This window comes from Petromyzon marinus, chromosome 13 (genome assembly GCF_048934315.1).
Source record: "Petromyzon marinus isolate PM22_M1 ecotype Great Lakes invasive population chromosome 13, UKy_Petmar_22M1.pri1.0, whole genome shotgun sequence".
NCBI classification, from domain to species: domain Eukaryota; kingdom Metazoa; phylum Chordata; class Hyperoartia; order Petromyzontiformes; family Petromyzontidae; genus Petromyzon; species Petromyzon marinus.
This window is the reverse complement of record NC_133679.1, coordinates 129360-149147: the sequence shown is the minus strand read 5'-3', so window position 1 is coordinate 149147 and position 19788 is coordinate 129360. Positions and strand designations below refer to the sequence as shown.

The 19788-nt window shown below is 49.7% G+C and overlaps 1 protein-coding gene across 3 annotated transcripts in view; it reads left to right on the top strand.

The window, feature by feature from the left end:
- Positions 1 to 19788, top strand: part of ASCC2 (activating signal cointegrator 1 complex subunit 2) — a 32097-nt gene that overhangs the window by 9651 nt on the left and 2658 nt on the right. For all 3 annotated transcript variants that reach the window (XM_032953766.2, XM_032953767.2, XM_032953765.2), the window contains exons 8-17: positions 2399 to 2511; positions 2784 to 2858; positions 3266 to 3373; positions 3794 to 3862; positions 4699 to 4773; positions 5271 to 5457; positions 14773 to 14978; positions 15205 to 15324; positions 16108 to 16341; positions 17395 to 17494. In XM_032953766.2, the coding sequence (XP_032809657.1) occupies positions 2399 to 2511; positions 2784 to 2858; positions 3266 to 3373; positions 3794 to 3862; positions 4699 to 4773; positions 5271 to 5457; positions 14773 to 14978; positions 15205 to 15324; positions 16108 to 16341; positions 17395 to 17494 (1287 nt within the window). The remainder of the gene's footprint in view (positions 1 to 2398; positions 2512 to 2783; positions 2859 to 3265; positions 3374 to 3793; positions 3863 to 4698; positions 4774 to 5270; positions 5458 to 14772; positions 14979 to 15204; positions 15325 to 16107; positions 16342 to 17394; positions 17495 to 19788) is intronic.

Sequence of the window (19788 nt, the reverse complement as noted above, 5' to 3'; positions counted from 1 at the left end):
CTCCCCGCCATCACGGCCTCATCCACGCCATCGCGGCCTCCTTCCCGCCATCGCGGCCTCCTCCCTGCCATCGCGGCCTCCTCCACACCATTGCGGCTTCCTCCCCGCCATCACGGCCTCCCCGCCATCGCGGCCTCCTCCACGCCATCGCAGCCTCCTCCCCGCCATCGCGGCCTCCTCCACGCCATCGCGGCCTCCTCCCCGCCATCGCGGCCTCCTCCACGCCATTGCGGCCTCTTCCCCGCCATCGCGGCCTCCTCCACGCCATCGCGGCCTCCTCCCCGCCATCACGGCCTCCTCCCCGCCATCGCGGCCTCCTCCCCGCCATCGCGGCCTCCTCCCCACCATCGCGGCCTCTTCCATGCCATTGCGGCCTCCTTCCCGCCATCGCGGCCTCCTCCCCGCCATCGCGGCCTCCTCCACGCCATTGCGGCCTCCTCCATGCCATTGCGGCCTCCTTCCCGCCATCGTGGCCTCCTCCCCGTCATCGCGCCCTCCTCCATGCCATCGTGGCCTCCTTTTCGGCATCGCGGCATCCTCCCTGCCATCACGGCCTCCCCGCCATCGTGGCCTCCTCCCCGTCATCGCGGCCTCCCTGTCATCGCGGCCTCCTCCACGCCATCACGGCCTCCTCCCCGCCATCGTGGCCTCCTCCCCATCATCGTGGCCTCCTCCCCGCCATCGCGGCCTCCTCCATGCCATCGTGGCCTCCTTTTCGCCATCGCGGCCTCCTCCCCACCATCGCGGCCTCCTCCCCGCCATCACGGCCTCCTCCCCGTCATCGCGGCCTCCTCCACGCCATTACGGCCTCCTCCCCGCCATCACGGCCTCCTCCCCGCCTGACACCATTGCAATCATTGAAGACTTGGTCCAACAGGGGCTGAATCCTGATGTACCAAGTTTGATGAAGCACTGCCTTACCAACACTTACTTCACCTGGAATGATACATTCTACAAACAAAATTAGGGTACCCCAATGGCCTCTCCCTTATCGCCAGTGGTAGCAAATGTTTTCATGGAGAAATTTGAGACAGATGTCATCCAGACATCCACCCTACGTCCCTCCTTGTGGAAGAGATACGTAGATGACACGTCCGTCATCTGGCCACATGGCCTGTCAGCACTGAACCAATTTTTCAACCACATCATTTCCATACACTCATCTATCAAATTCACCATGGAAGTGGATAATGATGGCAAGCTACCATTCCTGGATGTATTGATCGAGAAGAGACCTGATGGCTCGTTGGTACACACTGTCTACAGGAAAGCAACTCATATGGATTCTTATATAAAGCCTGATTCCCACCACCATCCAGCCAAGAAGAATTCCCTCATCAAAACACTACACCATAGGGCCCATTTCATCTCCGACCAGCACCACCTATCCAGTGAACTGGAGCACGTACGCCAAGACCTCAAGATTAATGGATATTTGGACCGCACAATCCGCAAAGCTGTATCCCCAACCATGGGTAGAGAACCATCTGAGGACCCAATCAAAACCATCACCTTGCCATACATAGCAGGGGTTAGCAAAAAGATTTCCTAAATCTTGAACAAACACAAGATTCAGGTTCGATTCAACACAGTACACAAAATCCGTGACCTGATCCCATCTGTGAAAGATGTGACTCCTGACATGCAATACCCTGGTGTCTACAAACTAAGTTGTGTCTGCAGTAGCATTTACATTGGGGAAACGAAACGACATGTCTCGGACCGTGTTCGCGAACACAAGGCAGATTTGAAACAGGCAGAACCAATACCTCTGTCGTAGCTGATCACTGCTTGAACGCTATGGGCTCACATGACATTGTTTTTTCCGAGACCAAGGTACTCTGAAAACCTTCGGGCTACCATCAAAGATTTGTTCATGAAGCCATCCAGATATATAAACACAGACATAACTTCAACCGCGAAGATGGGTACAAATTGAGCAATCATTGGAAGGACATTATTAACCAGGTAAAGCCAATTATCTGGTTACATACTTCATGCTCTACCCTAATTTAAATCTGAAAGGTGACACGGTCTTTTTGATTAAACACAGTTGCTGAGCACAGGCCCAAAGGCCCAGAACATGTTAAATTGAAGGATAAAAGAGCTTGGGAAAAAGAGAGAATATGAGGGAATTCCAAAGTGGAGCACTGCAAATGAAGAAGCAGAAAGAAGTGTGGTGGTGGTCCAATACAATATGGATGAGACGAATCAGTCAGCCTGGTCAGTCCCAGTCCTTAACATGGGTTGAAGAATAATTGAGTGAACTTCACGGCAACAGTAGCCATGGTAGTCGTATAAATAGAAGAGGGATAAGTAGGCGACTGACAGCCGGTGAACGAGTAACTGGAGTTTATTGGTGCGGTGTGTGTGTCTGCGTTGGCGTGGCTGTGTGCAGGAGCTGAAGGATTTACTGCAGTACCTATGCGACGTTGCCACGACCCTCTTTGCGTTTTTGGACGTCTACCCTGCGGCGGCTGCAGCCTTCCTGCAGCAGGATGCCTTGTCCAGGTGCAGATGCACTCAGGCACAGTACCAGGAGAAGGGCAGCGCGAATGGAAAGAGATTTACTGTATACGGCAGAACCCTTTTTGCCAATATAAACGTTGATAGCACATTGGATTTCATGAGACAGAAATGCATCAAACCAAGCCATATTGTTTTTATAAACAGACAAGCAGCGTTTTGGAGTATTTTCTGCCTGTTGTTTATGACACTATCACAAATATATTTCATATGAGTTTCTTGATATGCGAATGAAAACGTTTTATTCTCTGTTCAAGGATTTCAGGTTTTTATGAGATTGTGGTTCCTGAGATGGAGAAAGTGCTGACCCAGACAAACTTTGAAGACAAAGAGTAAGTGTTTTGATCAGAGCCAGCACGTGATGTTGTTTAACAGTCTGCTGTTGCGTGACACGTGTATACATGATTCATGTTGCCCATAGTGGATTTGGTGCAATGCAGTACGCACACTCAAAGCTCTTCCTGATCATGCCACTATCTCCATACACCTTTCTCTTAGCAAGGATTGCTGCTTTAAATTCATCATTGTTCAGAAATTACAACTTCAACAGTATTATCATCACTTCTCTGTATTACATGCAGCCCTGTGTCAATAATTTTGGGTACTTTGATAGAAAAGAAAACCTTTTAAATAGTAAACGGTGTTCCATCATTGTGTAGACTGGGACGAGCTGTGTTCATGGACACGTATGGGTTTTACATGAGCGATTCTCTTGAGCTCCTGTCATTGCCCGTGTCAGACTGCAGGATGAGCTGTGCCGCTTACTGGTCACGTCCCAGCGGCGTCTGCTGGGTGTGAGCCACGCTGTCATCTCCGCCTGCTGCTTGCAGCCCCTGCTGGATGCTCGGTCCGTACTTGTTCTGCAGCGTCGGGGTAGTGTTAATCCGTTATTTACCTTCTGTTTCATAAATAAACTGTATTCATCAATTAAAATGCATGCATACAGTATATGTACGTGTACCTTGTAACAGCTGAGAAGTCGAGCAATGAACATTTTTTTTAATGGAATAAGACAAGAAAAATAATAGGGAAGAAATGTTAATCTGGGCTAACTGTTCCAATAGTCGGAGCATCTACAGCCAAAGGTCGCTATTCCTGAATGTAGCTGCACCAGTGGCCCCAGAAATTTGCGAAGAGCTGCCCCTAAGGCCGAGGTGTCTCCTAGTATAGCTTTGCTTTGCGTGCTGTTTGACGTGTAGCTATGGATATACGAATGTGTTTGTTACTGTTTTTGTATGGGCGTGGCTCTTGCCATGCCTGTGTGCAGCACGGAGCAGGTGCAGGACGTGGTGGAGGAATACTTGAATGTCGTCATGACCCTGCTGCAGCAGCACCGGTTAGTACTTTTGCATATTACGAAGCCTTGCCCGCATGCATACGTGGTCTATAATAATTATTTCAAAGTCATTGGCAACCATATTGTATATGCTTTCCAATAATTTTGTACATTGTAACCAACTGTAAATAACGTGCAGATGACAATAGGAACGTTCCACTGTTTAATGGATATGGAGTTTTCTTAGTGGGTAATGGGATGCAATACCCCCATACCTAAACCTTTTGTTTCCCAGGTGTCCTCATAGAAGAGATGTATGGCCTCAGTTATTTTATTAACACACATGTGGCAAAGAGATGTAATTTATTTTAACATTCTCCACAATGACGCTTAATGAATAGTTTGTGTTACGTATTACATAGGCTTGCATCGATCTAGGACCAATCTATGATAGAAAGGTCCTTGCCTATAAACATCTGGCATTTCACCAGCATTGATTCAGGCAATCCCGGCTCTGCTTGTGGGACACTGACAGTCGAAACTGGTCTATAGTTTACTTGTATTGAAATAGTGCTGTTATTAAAAATGCACACTCCCAGAAGACTATGTTGCCGATAAGTTAAATAAAATATTTCATTTTTGCATGAGAGATATGGAAGGGGCATTATTTTTCAAGTTATAAATACAGAATTAAATACAGCATTAATTGTCCCATTTGGAACTCATAATACTTAAATAATTAAATTCACAGATAAAAATAACTGTTTTATGCCGATTAGCATGAGTGCCTTTATTCCCTTCCATCACCATCACACAGACATGATGAGCATCTGATGTAATGTATTGTAAAATAGTTGTAAATAAATGTAATGTGTTGTCATGTCAACAACTCCTAGGTTTCTTGCAGATTTTGATGAACTCTACCCAATTGCGGATGATATCAGCATAATGCAGCAGGCTTCACCCAGCTTGTATCCTTGTGAAATGCATGGCGTTTACACTTTAAGTGAGTCACATGTACCACGACAGGGCTCGACTGAACCACCATTCTACCGAGTACTTGCCAGATAAGCCACTTCTAGAGTTGCGCCTTCGTGCATTCAGTTCAACTTAAATCTCATCCTACCTCAGCCTACATTATTATATATGATTATGCTTGTTTACCCAGAGGGTCCTGCCAAGTTTTCACAGGAAGGGGTGATGTTGTGTTATCCCAATTGAGTAATTTGCAGGTAATTTTTCAGCATTGGGATGACAATGACATCCATAAATAATGTCCATAAACAATATGTCTATGCATGTGTTCTTCCCCACTTATTTAGTAAGCTTCAAACTCCATTCTTCACACCCTCACTCCACCACCACACTTTCCTTTCTCAAAGATATGGCTTGAAATGAGTATTTCTTTGGCTTGCAAACTGTGGCAGTTTAAACTGTGGTCATACTCTTTAACTCAGCATGACCACAGAGATGAGACCCGCATCTCCTATGTATTGGATGCTGTTCGGGAGGCACGGCAGTCTGCAGGCAGCAAGCGGCCTTCTCAGCATCCTCAACACATGGCAAACTGTGATGAAGATAGCCCAGCTGCTGCTAAACGCAGCAGCATCGCCATACAAAACTTCAATGGAAGTGAAGATGCCGAGCCTGACCATGTAAGTTGATGTATGCTATGCAAATTGTGCGTTCAGCCATGTGTGCACACACGCATGTGAGATGGAACATCTCCATGTGCGTCTGTGTCTTGACATGGCCCAGCGGCAGCCGGCTGGCCATCTTGGTAGTTATTGGGGTGTATTATACATAGATATGTGCCATCTGCTTCACAGTGGATGTTAAAGATCCTGTGATGTCAATGGTAATGTGTAGGCCATTATTCATTCGTTTGTTTCTCAATCCGCTTGTCCTGGTGAGGGTCGCGGCGGCAGCATATTGAGTAGGGAGGTCATTGTGTGCCATTGTAATGGTCCAAATGTGCCAAATTCGCAAAGTTACCTGCAAATGTACTCATGGGATTAGACACAGCAATCATCACCTTCTATTGCAATGATAACCCCCCTGCAAGTGGGAATTAAGAGGACTAATGCCCACTTGCAGTCTAGTGCAGTCACCTTTTGCCACATAAGGACAGCTGCCACTGGGGGACGCCCAGTGGCAGCTGTCCTTGTGGCTACGTATGGTGCGAATAAGTTCAACATACATACAGTGAGGGAAAAAAGTAGTTGATCCCCTGCTGATTTTGTATGTTTGCCCACTGACGAAGAAATGATCAGTCTATAATTTTAATGGTAGGTATATTTGAACAGTGAGAGACAGAATAACAACAAAAAAATTCAGAAAAACGCATGTCAAAAATGTTATAAATTGATTGGCATTTTAATGAGGGAAATAAGTATTTGACCCCCTCTCAATCAGAAAGATTTCTGGCTCCCAGGTGTCTTTTATACAGGTGTAGTGCCGTGAATTCACTCGGACGACAACCGTCTTACTTCCACCGTAACTTTTATTCCATCGTTCTGTACCACACAGTAATTCTCTTCGCGCTCCGCCAACTCGGACACTCCGATTCACCTCAGCACCGTCCGCGCATCCTCTTCCACACACAGTGGTTCTTCCTCTATCTCCTCACACACAGTGTCTCCGCTATCTCTTCACACGCAGTGACTTCCTCTATCTCTGCACACACAGTGACCTGTCTGTCTATTCACACACAGTGACTCTTATCTATCTCCGCACACACTGTGACTTGCCTGTCTATTCACACACAGTGACTCTATCTCCGCACATACAGTGACTCTATCTGTAACTCTCCCTGTACCTATCTCCTCCGTAACTACCTCTCCGCTAACGCTAACTCTCCCTATCGCTATTTACTGTCCTTTGGGTTCGGCTCTCAATCTATTCTTCCCCAACATTGCCAGCTGTCCTCTTCGTATCTCTCCACCTCTCGCCAACAACTGCCCAACAACAACTCCCCCTCCCTGTTCAAATCACCTAGCCTTTTATCCCCTTTCCAATTAGCCTTAATTAATTGCCACGTGGCTCGCTGGCATTTTCCCTCCAGCTCGCACCTGTCCAACGGTCAGACTTCGAGACGCCGCCACTTAACGCTAACAGCCTCTCGACCAATCACAGCCCTCGTGCCACGACTCCTTTAATTACGTCGGTTTGTTTACGCCACCCGTGACTCGACCACCTGTTCGACCTCATGTGACCCACTCTCCTTGTATGTCTGTATGTACTGTATGAATTCCTACGCGTATCGTTTACTCCACTACATCACCCCCCCCCCCCCCCCCCCCCCCGTGATGAAAGAACCTACCCGTCCCCGGCTACGATATACTCGAATTGGAGTAGTGGAGTGAAGCGGACGGAACGATGACAACATATATACAGAACGCATTCGCAATACACAACCATTTTGTACAACCACACAACGACACGCACACAACACCTTTATACAGATTCCCAACCCCCAAAGTCAACGTATTGCATTCCTCCTGGAACGGGTTCCCGCTGCCGGTCCATCTCCCCTGCACGGGATACCCTGCGGTAAGGGAGGGCCTCGCTCGTCTCGCCAACGAACCCTGCGCCCATCCCTGTCCCAGCGACACTCCGCTGGCGTCGTTCACGGTCGGGACGGTCATTGGTCCGGTTCTGTGGCCGTTCAATCGGCGTCCGGTCAGTAAACCTGCCCAAAAAGGGCGATCCTGCAGGCACACGGGGGGCAGATCTCTGGGACACGCGCAGTTGTGACCTTCCCACAGGTTCGTCGGACACATCCAATACAGGCCGCTCTCAGATGGGGGATGACGCATCATATGGTAACACAAATTTCTTCAGGCGCGACGGGTGAACAAACCATGTCCGACGACCGAATTTTATTCGCACACTCTGAACCCGTAAAACCTCCACAATATCAACGGGCCCCTGCCATGGGCGGTGAAACTTCGGGGACGTTCCCACCGGCACCATGGGGCAGTGCAACCAGGCTTTATCTCCAACACTCCACGGCTCTCGTGGCCGCTGCCTGCCGTACAATCTTTCGTTAGCGGCTTGTCATCGTGCCGTATTTTCCAATGCAGCCCTCCCGGGCTTCCCTTAGACGGTCTAAAGCCACCTGCATCGGAGCAGGCACCGTCGTAGATTTCTCCCGTTTTCGAATCCCCAATTTAACAATAGCCGGCGCTTCCAGTTCCCGTCCATACATCAGAAAAAATGGCGAGTACCCCGTTGAGGCATGCAGGGCCAATCTATACACGGCCAGCGTCGCTGCAACATGCAGGTCCCAATCATCTTGAGCGGTATTTACTTGGTGACAAAGCATGGACGTCAGCGTCCTATGCAGCCGCCCGACCTTCCCGTCAGTCTGCGGGTGGTACGGGGACGTCCGGATCTTTTTGGTCCCCAGCGAGTCACACACGTCTTTAATCAATTTCGATGAAAAATTTCTGCCTTGGTCAGTAAGCAAATGTTCCGGGGCCGCCTTATCTAATACGTATCCTTTCAAGAAAGCCTCAGTGATCGACGTCGCTGACTGGTCTACTAGCGGCCATGCCATCGGCCAACGAGTTAAGTATTCCACCCCGACGAGCAAATATCTGTGCCCTCGGGGGGTGACGGGGAACGGACCCAAAATATCTAGTGCCACAATTTCGTTCACTCTCGAAACTTGAATCGATTGCAAAGGGACACGATATGGCTGTGCCGGCGCTTTCCTCCTTGCACATTACTGGCACGCTTTTACATGCTGTTTCACATCGTTAAACATTCCCGGCCATTAAAATTCACTCCCCACTGTCAACGCGGTCTTCTTCTCCCCCAGATGAATCAATTTCTCATGTATCTCGTTAATCAGTGTCCCCCGCAACACCCTCGGGACAACAATACAAAATTTTTGTGCTTCCACATCCCAGCGAAACAAGCAACCCCTCCGTCAACATCAAAAATAGGCGATCCTCCGATCCCCTTGAACGAGAGGCACGCAGCCTCATCCTGGTCAGCGAGGAATCTTCCACCAGCAGTTGCTTCCACTGCTTCAATGACAACCCCAACAATCCAATTTCTGCTCCAGGGATTATCCCTGGCACCCCCGAACCCGCTGCAGCGACCGTTTGCGGAACCTCCTGCAGCGGCGGGCCGCAACGCAGCGAGCCCTCTGTGCACCGACACGTCTCAGCCGGTCGCGGCAACCTCGACAAAGCATCCGCGTTTACATGGTGCATTTCTTTCCTATGCTGGATCGTGAAAGAGTACTCCTGGAGGGTCACAAGCCAGCGAGCCATTTGCCCCGACGGCTGATCCATGCGCAGCGAGTACTGTAGCGCCGCGTGATCAGTGCGGATCAAAAATTCCCTGCCGTACAGATACGGTCGGTACTGGCGAACAAAATGGACAATCGCCAATAATTCCCTACGCGTCACACAGTATTTTTGCTCCGCCGGCGATAACACCCGGCTGCCATATGCCACCACTCTCTCGACGCCATCATCCATTTGTGACAAAACCGCGCCTATGCCTGTATCACAGGCATCCGTGTCAAATATAAATCGCTTCGTAAAATCCGGGTATCCCAACGGCGGTGCGTCCGCCAGTGCGGCCCGCAACGCTTCGAACGATTTTTGTTCAGCAATTCCCCATTGAAACTTCACACCTTTCCCGGTCAGCGTATGCAATGGTCGAGCAATCGTGGCAAAATCCTTAACGAACCGCCGATAATACGACGCAAAGCCCACAAAGTTACGCACTTCCCCTGCTGTTTTCGGCACTGGCCATGTTCGCACACAACTCGTCTTTTCCGGATCAGTGGCCACTCCTGACGCGCTAACGACGTGCCCCAAATACTTCACCGATGTTCTCAACAATTGGCACTTCTGTGGTTTAAATTTCAATCCGGCGCGCCGCACTCTGCCAAAAACGGCGTGCAGCCGTTGCAAATGTTCATCGAAATTCCTACTGAAAACAATCACATCATCTAAATATATCAAGCATGACTCCCACTGCAGGCCCGACAACACGAGTTCCATTAATCGCTGGAAGGTCGCCGGCGCTGAGTGGAGTCCCATCGGGAGCACGTTAAATTGATACAATCCTTGTGGTGTCCGAAATGCCGTTTTAGGTCTTGACTCCTTATCCAGGGGCAATTTCCAAAAGCCCGACAACAAATCGAGGGTCGAAAAGATTCTGGCGCCGGACAGGGCGTCCAGTGAATCATCAATTCGTGGAAGCGGGTACGCTTCCGCCACCGAAACTTTATTCAATTTCCGATAGTCAACACAAAATCGCATGGTTCCATCACGTTTTTTAACGAGGACAATAGGGGCTCCCCACGGGCTGGATGATGGGGCGATAATATCTTGCTCTAGCATTTCATCAACAGATCGCCGAATACATTCTTTCTCAAGAGGACCTACACGATGCGAATTTAACCTGATCGGCGGTGCGTTCCCCATGTCAATACGATGCTGCAACAACGTTCGACCCACGTATTTCCCTGAACTGAACACATCCTTAAATTCCACTAGCAACGCATGCAAACTCGACCGTTGCACAGGCGATAACTCTGGGTTTTGTTTGTAAAGATCCCTTAACCATTCCGGATTGTCCTCTTCCCTTGACAACATTTCATCCTGTCCTGTAGCAATTACATGTTTTTGTTTCTGGACCCGGCGCACCCGTTGCGTGCGCCAACGTAGTGCCCCCTTGAATAACAACCTCTTCGTGCCCCGCGTTTACAATTTGAATGATAGGATCACAATATGTTGGTATTATGGTCAAAGCTCCTACCACGGTGGGCATCCTCGATACAGCATTTGAGGGTGTCAACAGCACTCCCTCCTGCAGCTCATCCCAAGGCAATTCCTTCTTTAACCGTAGCGGTACCAATATTTGCGATGCAGGCGGGACGCGCACGGTGCGGCTCACCACGGCCTGCACCACAGCGTTCGCCACCGCAAATTTCGAAGGCGTCCCCAAAAATTTAATACATCTCCCCGACGGTAATTCCAAACAACCTTTTTCCACCGAAATCTTAATTGACATTTTTTGCAAGAAATCCGTGCCCAACAAACACGGTACCGCCAAGGCCGTTGAAACCAAAACACTTCCTGTCACAATAACCTCCCCAATTTGAATTGTCGCAACCACGCAGCCCATAATGCCCAAACTACCCCCGTTTGCAGCTACGCATGGCCCTTCCACTGGCGCTAACGATTCTGGTGACGTCGGCAGCGACCGAAAAGTTTATAACGAAATGAGAGTTGCCGATGCCCCGGTATCTACAATAACCCGTACCATAACACCTTGAATACATGCCATCACATCCGACGATCCTGGCGCGGCCCCCAACACACAATGTACCAACGCACCCCACGTATCCCAGCCATGCGTACTATCCGAACCCGATGAATACAGGTGAGATGACGCGGATGAGTGATGTGGATATGGCGGCCGTGTATTGAATGCATCTCGACTCACCCGGGATCCTTGGTCTTGGGGGAACCGCCCGCTGTAGTTGTTCGGCGCCCACGGAGGACCACCTCTCCGTCTCCAGCAGTCGCGGGCGAGATGACCCCTCCGCCCGCACTCGTAGCATGTCCGATGGACACCGTCTCCATATACCCCGGGACGACGCCGTCGTTCTCCGGTCGACACCCCGGCCGCCGCTGCCATCGGCGGCGTCTCGTCCATCACCACCGCCACCGTGCTCGCGGCCCCGGCAGGGTTCCTAAGCGACGGCTGTGCCACCGCCGCCGCTGGTTCGTCTCGTATGTCAAGGTTGACTTGTATGTTCCTGGCGATCAGCAACGATGACACGTCATCGTCATCATCCTTGTCCGGGAGCGACAAGACGACTTTCAGCTCCTTCGCCAGCTGTAGCATCTTCTCTTGCAGCAGGGAGTCCCAGCCCTCCTCGTCCATCGCCGGGTACGCAACCTTGGCGAGGGCCAGCAAGGCGCTGCGGAATCCCAGGGGGGACTCCATGGCCTCCTGTTTCCTCTGTTGAAATCGACGTTTGGCGACCGACCGCGGCTCGTAGACTTTCCTCATTTGCCGCAATAGCACCGTCCAATGTTTTTCTGACAGCGGCAGGGAGTCCGTTAAAAGTGGCCAAGGAGTCATCATCCAATGCTGTCGGCAGTGCTCGTAACGCGGCACTCTCCGTCCAATTCAGGGACTCGTAAGCCGCACGGAATCTTCGTATGAACGCCGTCCAATCTCACACTTTGGCCTCAAATCGTTGTACGTGTAGCCGTCGTGGCGGTCCCGCCGACTGGTCGTCTTCGTCGTCAGAATCTTCCAACCGCTCCGGCTGAGCGGCAACCTCCGGCGGTGGACCCGGTACGGGTAGTTGAATGCGATTCTCCGTCAAGAAGTTCCGGAACTCCGACAACTTCCCCATCCTGGCCTCCCACTGGGTCATGAGGACTCGCCAATCCTCTGGCGATCGCGGGCCTTCAGCACCACCCGAACCGCTGTCGCCGTCTGGAGTACTGCCGGCCATCTGGCCGGGCTGCACATTGTCGTTGTCGCTGTCGCCGCTCGAGTCCACTGGCACATTTGTTTTCGTTGCCGCTTTCCTTGACATCGTGGCGTGTTCCGTACTTTTTCTGACACCAAATGTAGTGCCGTGAATTCACTCGGATGACAACCGTCTTTCTTCCACCGTAATTTTTATTCCATCGTTCCGTACCACACGGTAATTCTCCTCTTTGCGCTCCGCCAACTCGGACACTCCAATTCACCTCAGCACCGTCCGCGCATCCTCTTCCACACACAGTGGTTCTTCCTCTATCTCCTCACACACAGTGTCTCCGCTATCTCTTCACACGCAGTGACTTCCTCTATCTCCGCACACACAGTGACCTGTCTGTCTATTCACACACAGTGACTCTTATCTATCTCCGCATACACAGTGACTTGCCTGTCTATTCACACACAGTGACTCTATCTCCGCACACACAGTGACTCTATTCTCCCTGTACCTATCTCCTCCGTAACTACCTCTCCGCTAACGCTAACTCCCCTATCGCTATTTACTGTCCTTTGGGTTCGGCTCTCAATCTATTCTTCCCTAACATTGCCAGCTGTCCTCTTCGTATCTCTCCACCTCTCGCCAACAACTGCCCAACAACAACTCCCCCTCCCCGTTCAAATCACCTAGCCTTTTATCCCCTTTCCAATTAGTCTTAATTAATTGCCACGTGGCTCGCTGGCATTTTCCCGCCAGCTTGCACCTGTCCAACGGTCAGACTTCGAGACGCCGCCACTTAACGCTAACAGCCTCTCGACCAATCACAGCCCTCGTGCCACGACTCCTTTAATTACGTCGGTTTGTTTACGCCACCCGTGACTCGACCACCTGTTCGACCTCATGTGACCCACTCTCCTTGTATGTCTGTATGTACTGTATGAATTCCTATGCGTATCATTTACTCCACTACACAGGTAACGAGCTGAGATTAGGAGCACACTCTTAAAGGGAGTGCTCCTAATCTCAGCTTGTTACCTGTATAAAGACACCTGTCCACAGAAGCAATCAATCAATCAGATTCCAAACTCTTCATCATGGCCAAGACCAAAGAGCTCTCCAAGGATGTCAGGGACAAGATTGTAGACCTACACAAGGCTGGAATGGGCTACAAGACCATTGCCAAGCAGCTTGGTGAGCAGGTGACAACAGTTGGTGCGATTATTCGCAAATAGAAGAAACACAAAAGAACTGTCAATCTCCCTCGGCCTGGGGCTCCATGCAAGATCTCACCTCGTGGAGTTGAAATGATCATGAGAACGGTGAGGAATCAGCCCAGAACTACACGGGAGGATCTTGTCAATGATCTCAAGGCAGCTGGGACCATAGTCACCAAGAAAACAATTGGTAACACACTATGCCGTGAAGGACTGAAATCCTGCAGCGCCCGCAAGGTCCCCCTGCTCAAGAAAGCACATATACATACCCGTCTGAAGTTTCCCAATGAACATCTGAATGATTCAGAGGACAACTGGGTGAAAGTGTTGTGGTCAGATGAGACCAAAATGTAGCTCTTTCGCATCAACTCAACTCGCCGTGTTTGGAGGAGGAGGAAAACTGCCTATGACCCCAAGAACACCATCCCCACCGTCAAACATGGAGGTGGAAAGATTATGCTTTGGGGGTGTTTTTCTGCTAAGGGGACAGGACAACTTCACCGCATCAAAGGGACGATGGACGGGGCCATGTACCGTCAAATCTTGGGTGAGAACCTCCTTCCCTCAGCCAGGGCATTGAAAATGGGTCGTGGATGGGTATTCCAGGATGACAATGACCCAAAACACATGGCCAAGGTAAAAAAGGAGTGGCTCAAGAAGAAGCACATTAAGGTCCTGGAGTGGCCTAGCCAGTCTCCAGACCTTAATCCCATAGAAAATCTGTGGAGGGAGCTGAAGGTTCGAGATGCCAAACGTCAGCCTCGAAACCTTAATGACTTGGAGAAGATCTACAAAGAGGAGTGGGACAAAATCCCTCCTGAGATGTGTGCAAACCTGGTGGCCAACTACAAGAAGCGTCTGACCTCTATGATTGTCAACAAGGGTTTTGCCACCAAGTACTAAGTCATGTTTTGCAGAGGGGTCAAATACTTATTTCCCTCATTAAAATGCAAATACATTTTTAACATTTTTGATATGCGTTTTTATGGATTTTTTTGTTATTCTGTCTCTCACTGTTCAAATAAACCTACCATTAAAATTATAGACTTATAATTTATTTGTCATTGTCAAACGTACAAAATACTTTTTTTCTCTCACTGTACATGCCGTTCTAACGTGAGATGAGATGCTACGTAAGGCACTTTGAATTTCTGAGGAATTAAACATCGTGCTATGGCAATATTGTTATTATGGCGGCTCCTGAGTTGTTTTGCTCGGTTAATGTGGTCGTTGTAATTGAATCTCGCTTCTCTTTGTTCTTCCTGCTCCTCCCGGCTCCACAGGAGTCGGTGTCTCGTGGTGTGGAGCTGGGCGGCGTGGAGCTCGCCTCGCTCGTGTGCGGCATCCGCGATCTGTTTCCTGAGCTGGGGGATGGGTTCATCGAAGCAGGACTGCATGCCTTCAACTATGACTCGGAGAGCCTGGTCAGCCGACTGCTCGACGACACTCTGCCTGACCAGCTGAAAGGCCTGGACAGGAGCATGCCGAAGTGAGCAGCATTCCGTTCAGAAAAAAGTCTCATACACGATGCTCATTCGAAAGAGACAATAAACAATTTAGGTATCATTGGGCAAGTAGATAACCTGGCTTGGTGAAAGACCAATGACCGTGCAGTACCAGCCTGTACGGCCTCCGTGCCCTATGCGCGTGGCGCTGGGTTTGTATTGAATTGACGAGCCGTAGAGTCACCTTGCGATGCATACCCTGGCTCGCAGGATGGAGGAGAACAAGGTGCCATCGTTGCTGGCGGAGAGGCGCGGGGTATTTGACGGAGACGAGTTTGACGTGTTCAGCCGTGACTCTGTCGACCTGGCGCGGGTGCACAAGGGCAAGAGGTGAGAGACCCCACTGCTGCATGATGCGTGGGAGCACATGGCCTCCACACATCACGCATCGTCCTGCACCCCTGGGGTATGCAGGCTGAATCTCTCATTCTATTGCTTAAGAAGGAAGCAATATGTTCAGGAGATACATGCCAATGTCTGTTAGCCACAAGAGGGCTTCACAATAGCGATAGGGTAGTTTTGCTATTCCTCTTGAAGGAGCACAGACTACAGTGGTTTACTCTATGGTCCATAGGTTGTGCTGGATGGTCACAACCTCACTACTGAGGCTTTTCTTTAAATTTGATTTATGAAGGAGATGTGTGCACCAGGCTGTTATTCGTAATATTTCACGTAACACTTTTCCTTGTAAAATCACACAGCTTATTTAAAATGGATTTATGCATGGTTCTAATCTCCTCCTTACAGCCCTGAGCCAGTGATGAAAATCTTGAGGGTAAAGCTGACCATACCTGAACGTCAATTCTAACATTTTCACCATGTGTTTTTCATTTTACTGACCCTGGGGAGATGAAGAGTTGTACCCAAATTCGATTTTTTGAGCTCATCGACCTTTTAACTGCAAGTTGCACACTTTAGACCATGGTAGCATTCGGCCAAATCACACACCTGCAGTATGAACCAGAGTGGCCTGCCGGATTCAATCTGTGAACCTCTCCAGCAAGCGGCAAACCTGCTGCTGGTGGGCCCCGTCACCGCCCCGTGGAAATTCCAAATCAAGGAAATTCCACATTTCTTTGGTGTATGTTGAAACGAAGCTGGTTTGGTGTTCAGGCCGGCAGGGCCAGGCGGCTGGCGGTCGGTGCTCGCCGACCGGAGCGGCGTAACCGGCCCCTCGCGAGAGCGGTACGCGCCATACGGCCTGGTCTGTGACGAGGAGGAGGAAGAGCCTGGGCTGCCGGGGGCAGGCGGCGTGCGAGATTACGACGATGAGTACGACGACACGTACGATACCGGCCACGTCTGTGCCAACGACGGGGACGCTGATGACGATGTGCTGGCGCGCCGGTAAGTCAGGGCTACGCCGCCCTCTTGTGTATTGGTATATCAGTTTTAATTGGGAATCATTGGGTAGGGCCCTTGGGCTATCGCATCTCGAGCCAAGTCAAGTGTCACTTTGCTCAAGTGGGCAGTGGCACACTTCTCTTCTCCATTAGCGGCCCTGGGCCTGTGGTGGAATTTCCACATTTTTTGGATGGGGTGGGGCCAGTTTTTCCTTAGAACAACCTTTGTTGAGTAATTTTTTTATGAATGCTAATTATAATAACATCCAAACACCTATAACAATGTACATCACATCAAACCATGCGCGAGACCGGTCAATGATATCTGCATCATTTGCTGACTTTCCCTAGAGATGTCTGACAGGGACTGATACTAGCAGGCATGACTGTGTCATGGGGAGAGAGCAGTTGTTATTCATACATTCTACATTAACAGGCTAAATGTTTCACTAACACAGCCACTGTTGCGGAGGTTTTCTTACATTGACATGCTAATCTGTCACAATACAATGGCCGCCTCCACAGCTTCGTAGTCGTGGAGGTATATCAGCTCGCCGATCTTACATTTACACGCAAATTCCATCTCTAGCCCCGCCCACGTACCCTTGGGCTACACCCATCTCTAGCCCTGCCCACTTACCCTTGGGCTACACCCATCTCAAACCTATATAACATCCTGCCTCAGCAGCTCTCCCGCAATATTTTCTCACCTGATGACGATTGCTTGTGTTGCGATCGAAACGTCGTGATATTTTTATTATTTTTCTATCTACGTGGCTTTACCGAAAGACCCAAAGAATATGAAGTTGTAATCTTTAAAGGCAGGTTCTCTGTCAGTGTTGTGCAGCCAGACAAGAACACAATGAAATGTACAGTAAGATCCATATAAATAGCGCTTTAGCTGGCGAAATAAAACAATGCATAAACTGGTATAGATTCCACCATGCAGGACAGTTTCTACGACAATTGCAGTCATGCACAACACCCCTGCGCCTAAATAATATCTTTCCACGTTGCGTGGGCGTTACAGTAAGACTGTTGTGCGCCTTACTTTCAGGCCGTTTGTGACACCGCGGGTGCTGCAGACCCGATCAAGAGAAGACAGGAACGTTGCATCAAACTACGAGGTTGAAGAGGATAACGAGGATAAAAATAAGGTGTGAGCTTTACTATCACTTCCAGGGACATGTGAATGTTTACGTAAATGAAGACCCTCATGCTCATCCAACGTAACCCGAATTCGTCACAAAACCCCGAGGCGATCCTTGCACAAGCTCTAGCCCAATATTAATATAAAAGCTTCGAATCTAGTATAAAATAAGCAGTTTAAGATACTTTCCTGATCTGTAAGTTGAAATAGTTCCCTGATTGGATTTTACCTTTTATAATTAATTTCTCGTTTATGCCTTCTCATGAGTGTGCTACACAGCCCGGTTCTTATTATTGTGGAGAGGTTGCAATGTCGGCTCTCCTCATCTCCATCACGGAGTCCATACTTCATCACAGGAACCATATTGGAAGACTCATGCCTTTGCAATACCATCCATGCTTTGTCACAGAATAGTAAAAGTGGCGTGGAAAATGACTGCTGTAAGCGATTATGATGCCAGCAAACTACCATGCATTGCTGTGTTAAGTTCGCTTATGTATAATTATAGATTCTGTTCCTTGGTCATTAAGATTGGTCACTTCCTTTCACTTGTACCTCCGATGAGCACAGTTGGCTACATAATGTGCAAAGAAGTTCAACAAACATACATATTTACGGCACCTGGTGTCACATGGTAATAGTTTGTTGCCTTCTTACATGATCAGGCAGTTTCCCCACCACAGTCCTGTCCTAGTGCCACCTCCGAGTTCGTTTTCAGATTCTTCATTGATGATTATAAACTCTGCCACAATTTGCTACCATAAGAATTTCTTCCTCCACCAGTCCCTTCTTTGGTTCACCAAGGTTCATGTCTGCCTCCTCTTTTCATTGGTCAATTGTTAAGCACTATCGAGTTGGAATTAACTTTTTGTAATATGTGATCAGACTTCACTCACCTCCACCCATGCAGAGGAATCGGTTTACTAATCCACTCCAGTGACTCGCTCACCGGGGATGAGTCACCTGCTTGTCATACTTTTGTCGCTACTGCTATGCTTACTCTTCCTGTGAACTTCACTCATTGATTCCTCCACCCATGTTAAGGACTCGGTCTACCAGACTGTTTCGTCTCATCTGAACTGTGTTGACTCACCACACTGCAGGTTACACCACTCTCACCCACTAACTCACTCACCATACTGCAGGTTACAACACTCACCCACTCACTCACCACTGCATGTCACAACACTCACTCACACACTCACCACACTGCAGGTCACAACACCCACCCACTCACTCACCAGACTGCAGGTTACAACACTCTCACCCACTTACCACACTGCAGGTCACAACACTCTCACTCACTCACCACACTGCAGGTCACAACACTCACCCACTCACTCACCAGACTGCAGGTCACAACACTCTCACTCACTCATCACACTGCAGGTCACAACACTCTCACTCACTCATCGCACTGCAAGTCACAACACTCACCCACTCACTCACCAGACTGCATGTCACAACACTCTCACCCACTCCGCCACTCACCACCCAGCAGGTCACAACACTCTCACCCACTCACTCACTCACCACACTGCAGGTCACAACACTCTCACCCACTCACTCACTCACCACACTGCAGGTTACAACACTCTTACCCACTCACCACACTGCAGGTTACAACACTCTCACCCACTAACTCACCAGACTGCAGGTCACACCACTCTCTCCCACTCACTCACTCACCACACTGCAGGTCACAACACTCACCCACCTACTCACTCACCAGACTGCAGGTCACAATACTCACCCACTCACTCACCACACTGCAGGTCACAACACTCACCCACCCACTCACTCACCAGACTGCAGGTCACAATACTCACCCACTCACTCACCAGACTGCAGGTCACAACACTCTCACTCACTCACCACACTGCAGGTCACAACCCTCACCCACTCACTCACTCACCACACTGCAGGTCACAACACTCTCACCCACTCACTCACCAGATTGCAGGTCACACCACTCTCACCCACTCACTCACCAGACTGCAGGTCACAACACTCTCACCCACTCACTCACTCACCAGACTGCAGGTCACAACACTCTCACCCACTCACTCACCAGACTGCAGGTCACACCACTCTCACTTACTCACTCACCACACTGCAGGTCACAACACTCTCACCCACTCACTCACTCACCACACTGCAGGTCACAACACTCACCCACTCACTCACCACACTGCAGGTCACAACACTCTCACCCACTCACTCACCAGATTGCAGGTCACACCACTCTCACCCACTCACTCACCAGACTGCAGGTCACAACACTCTCACCCACCCACTCAC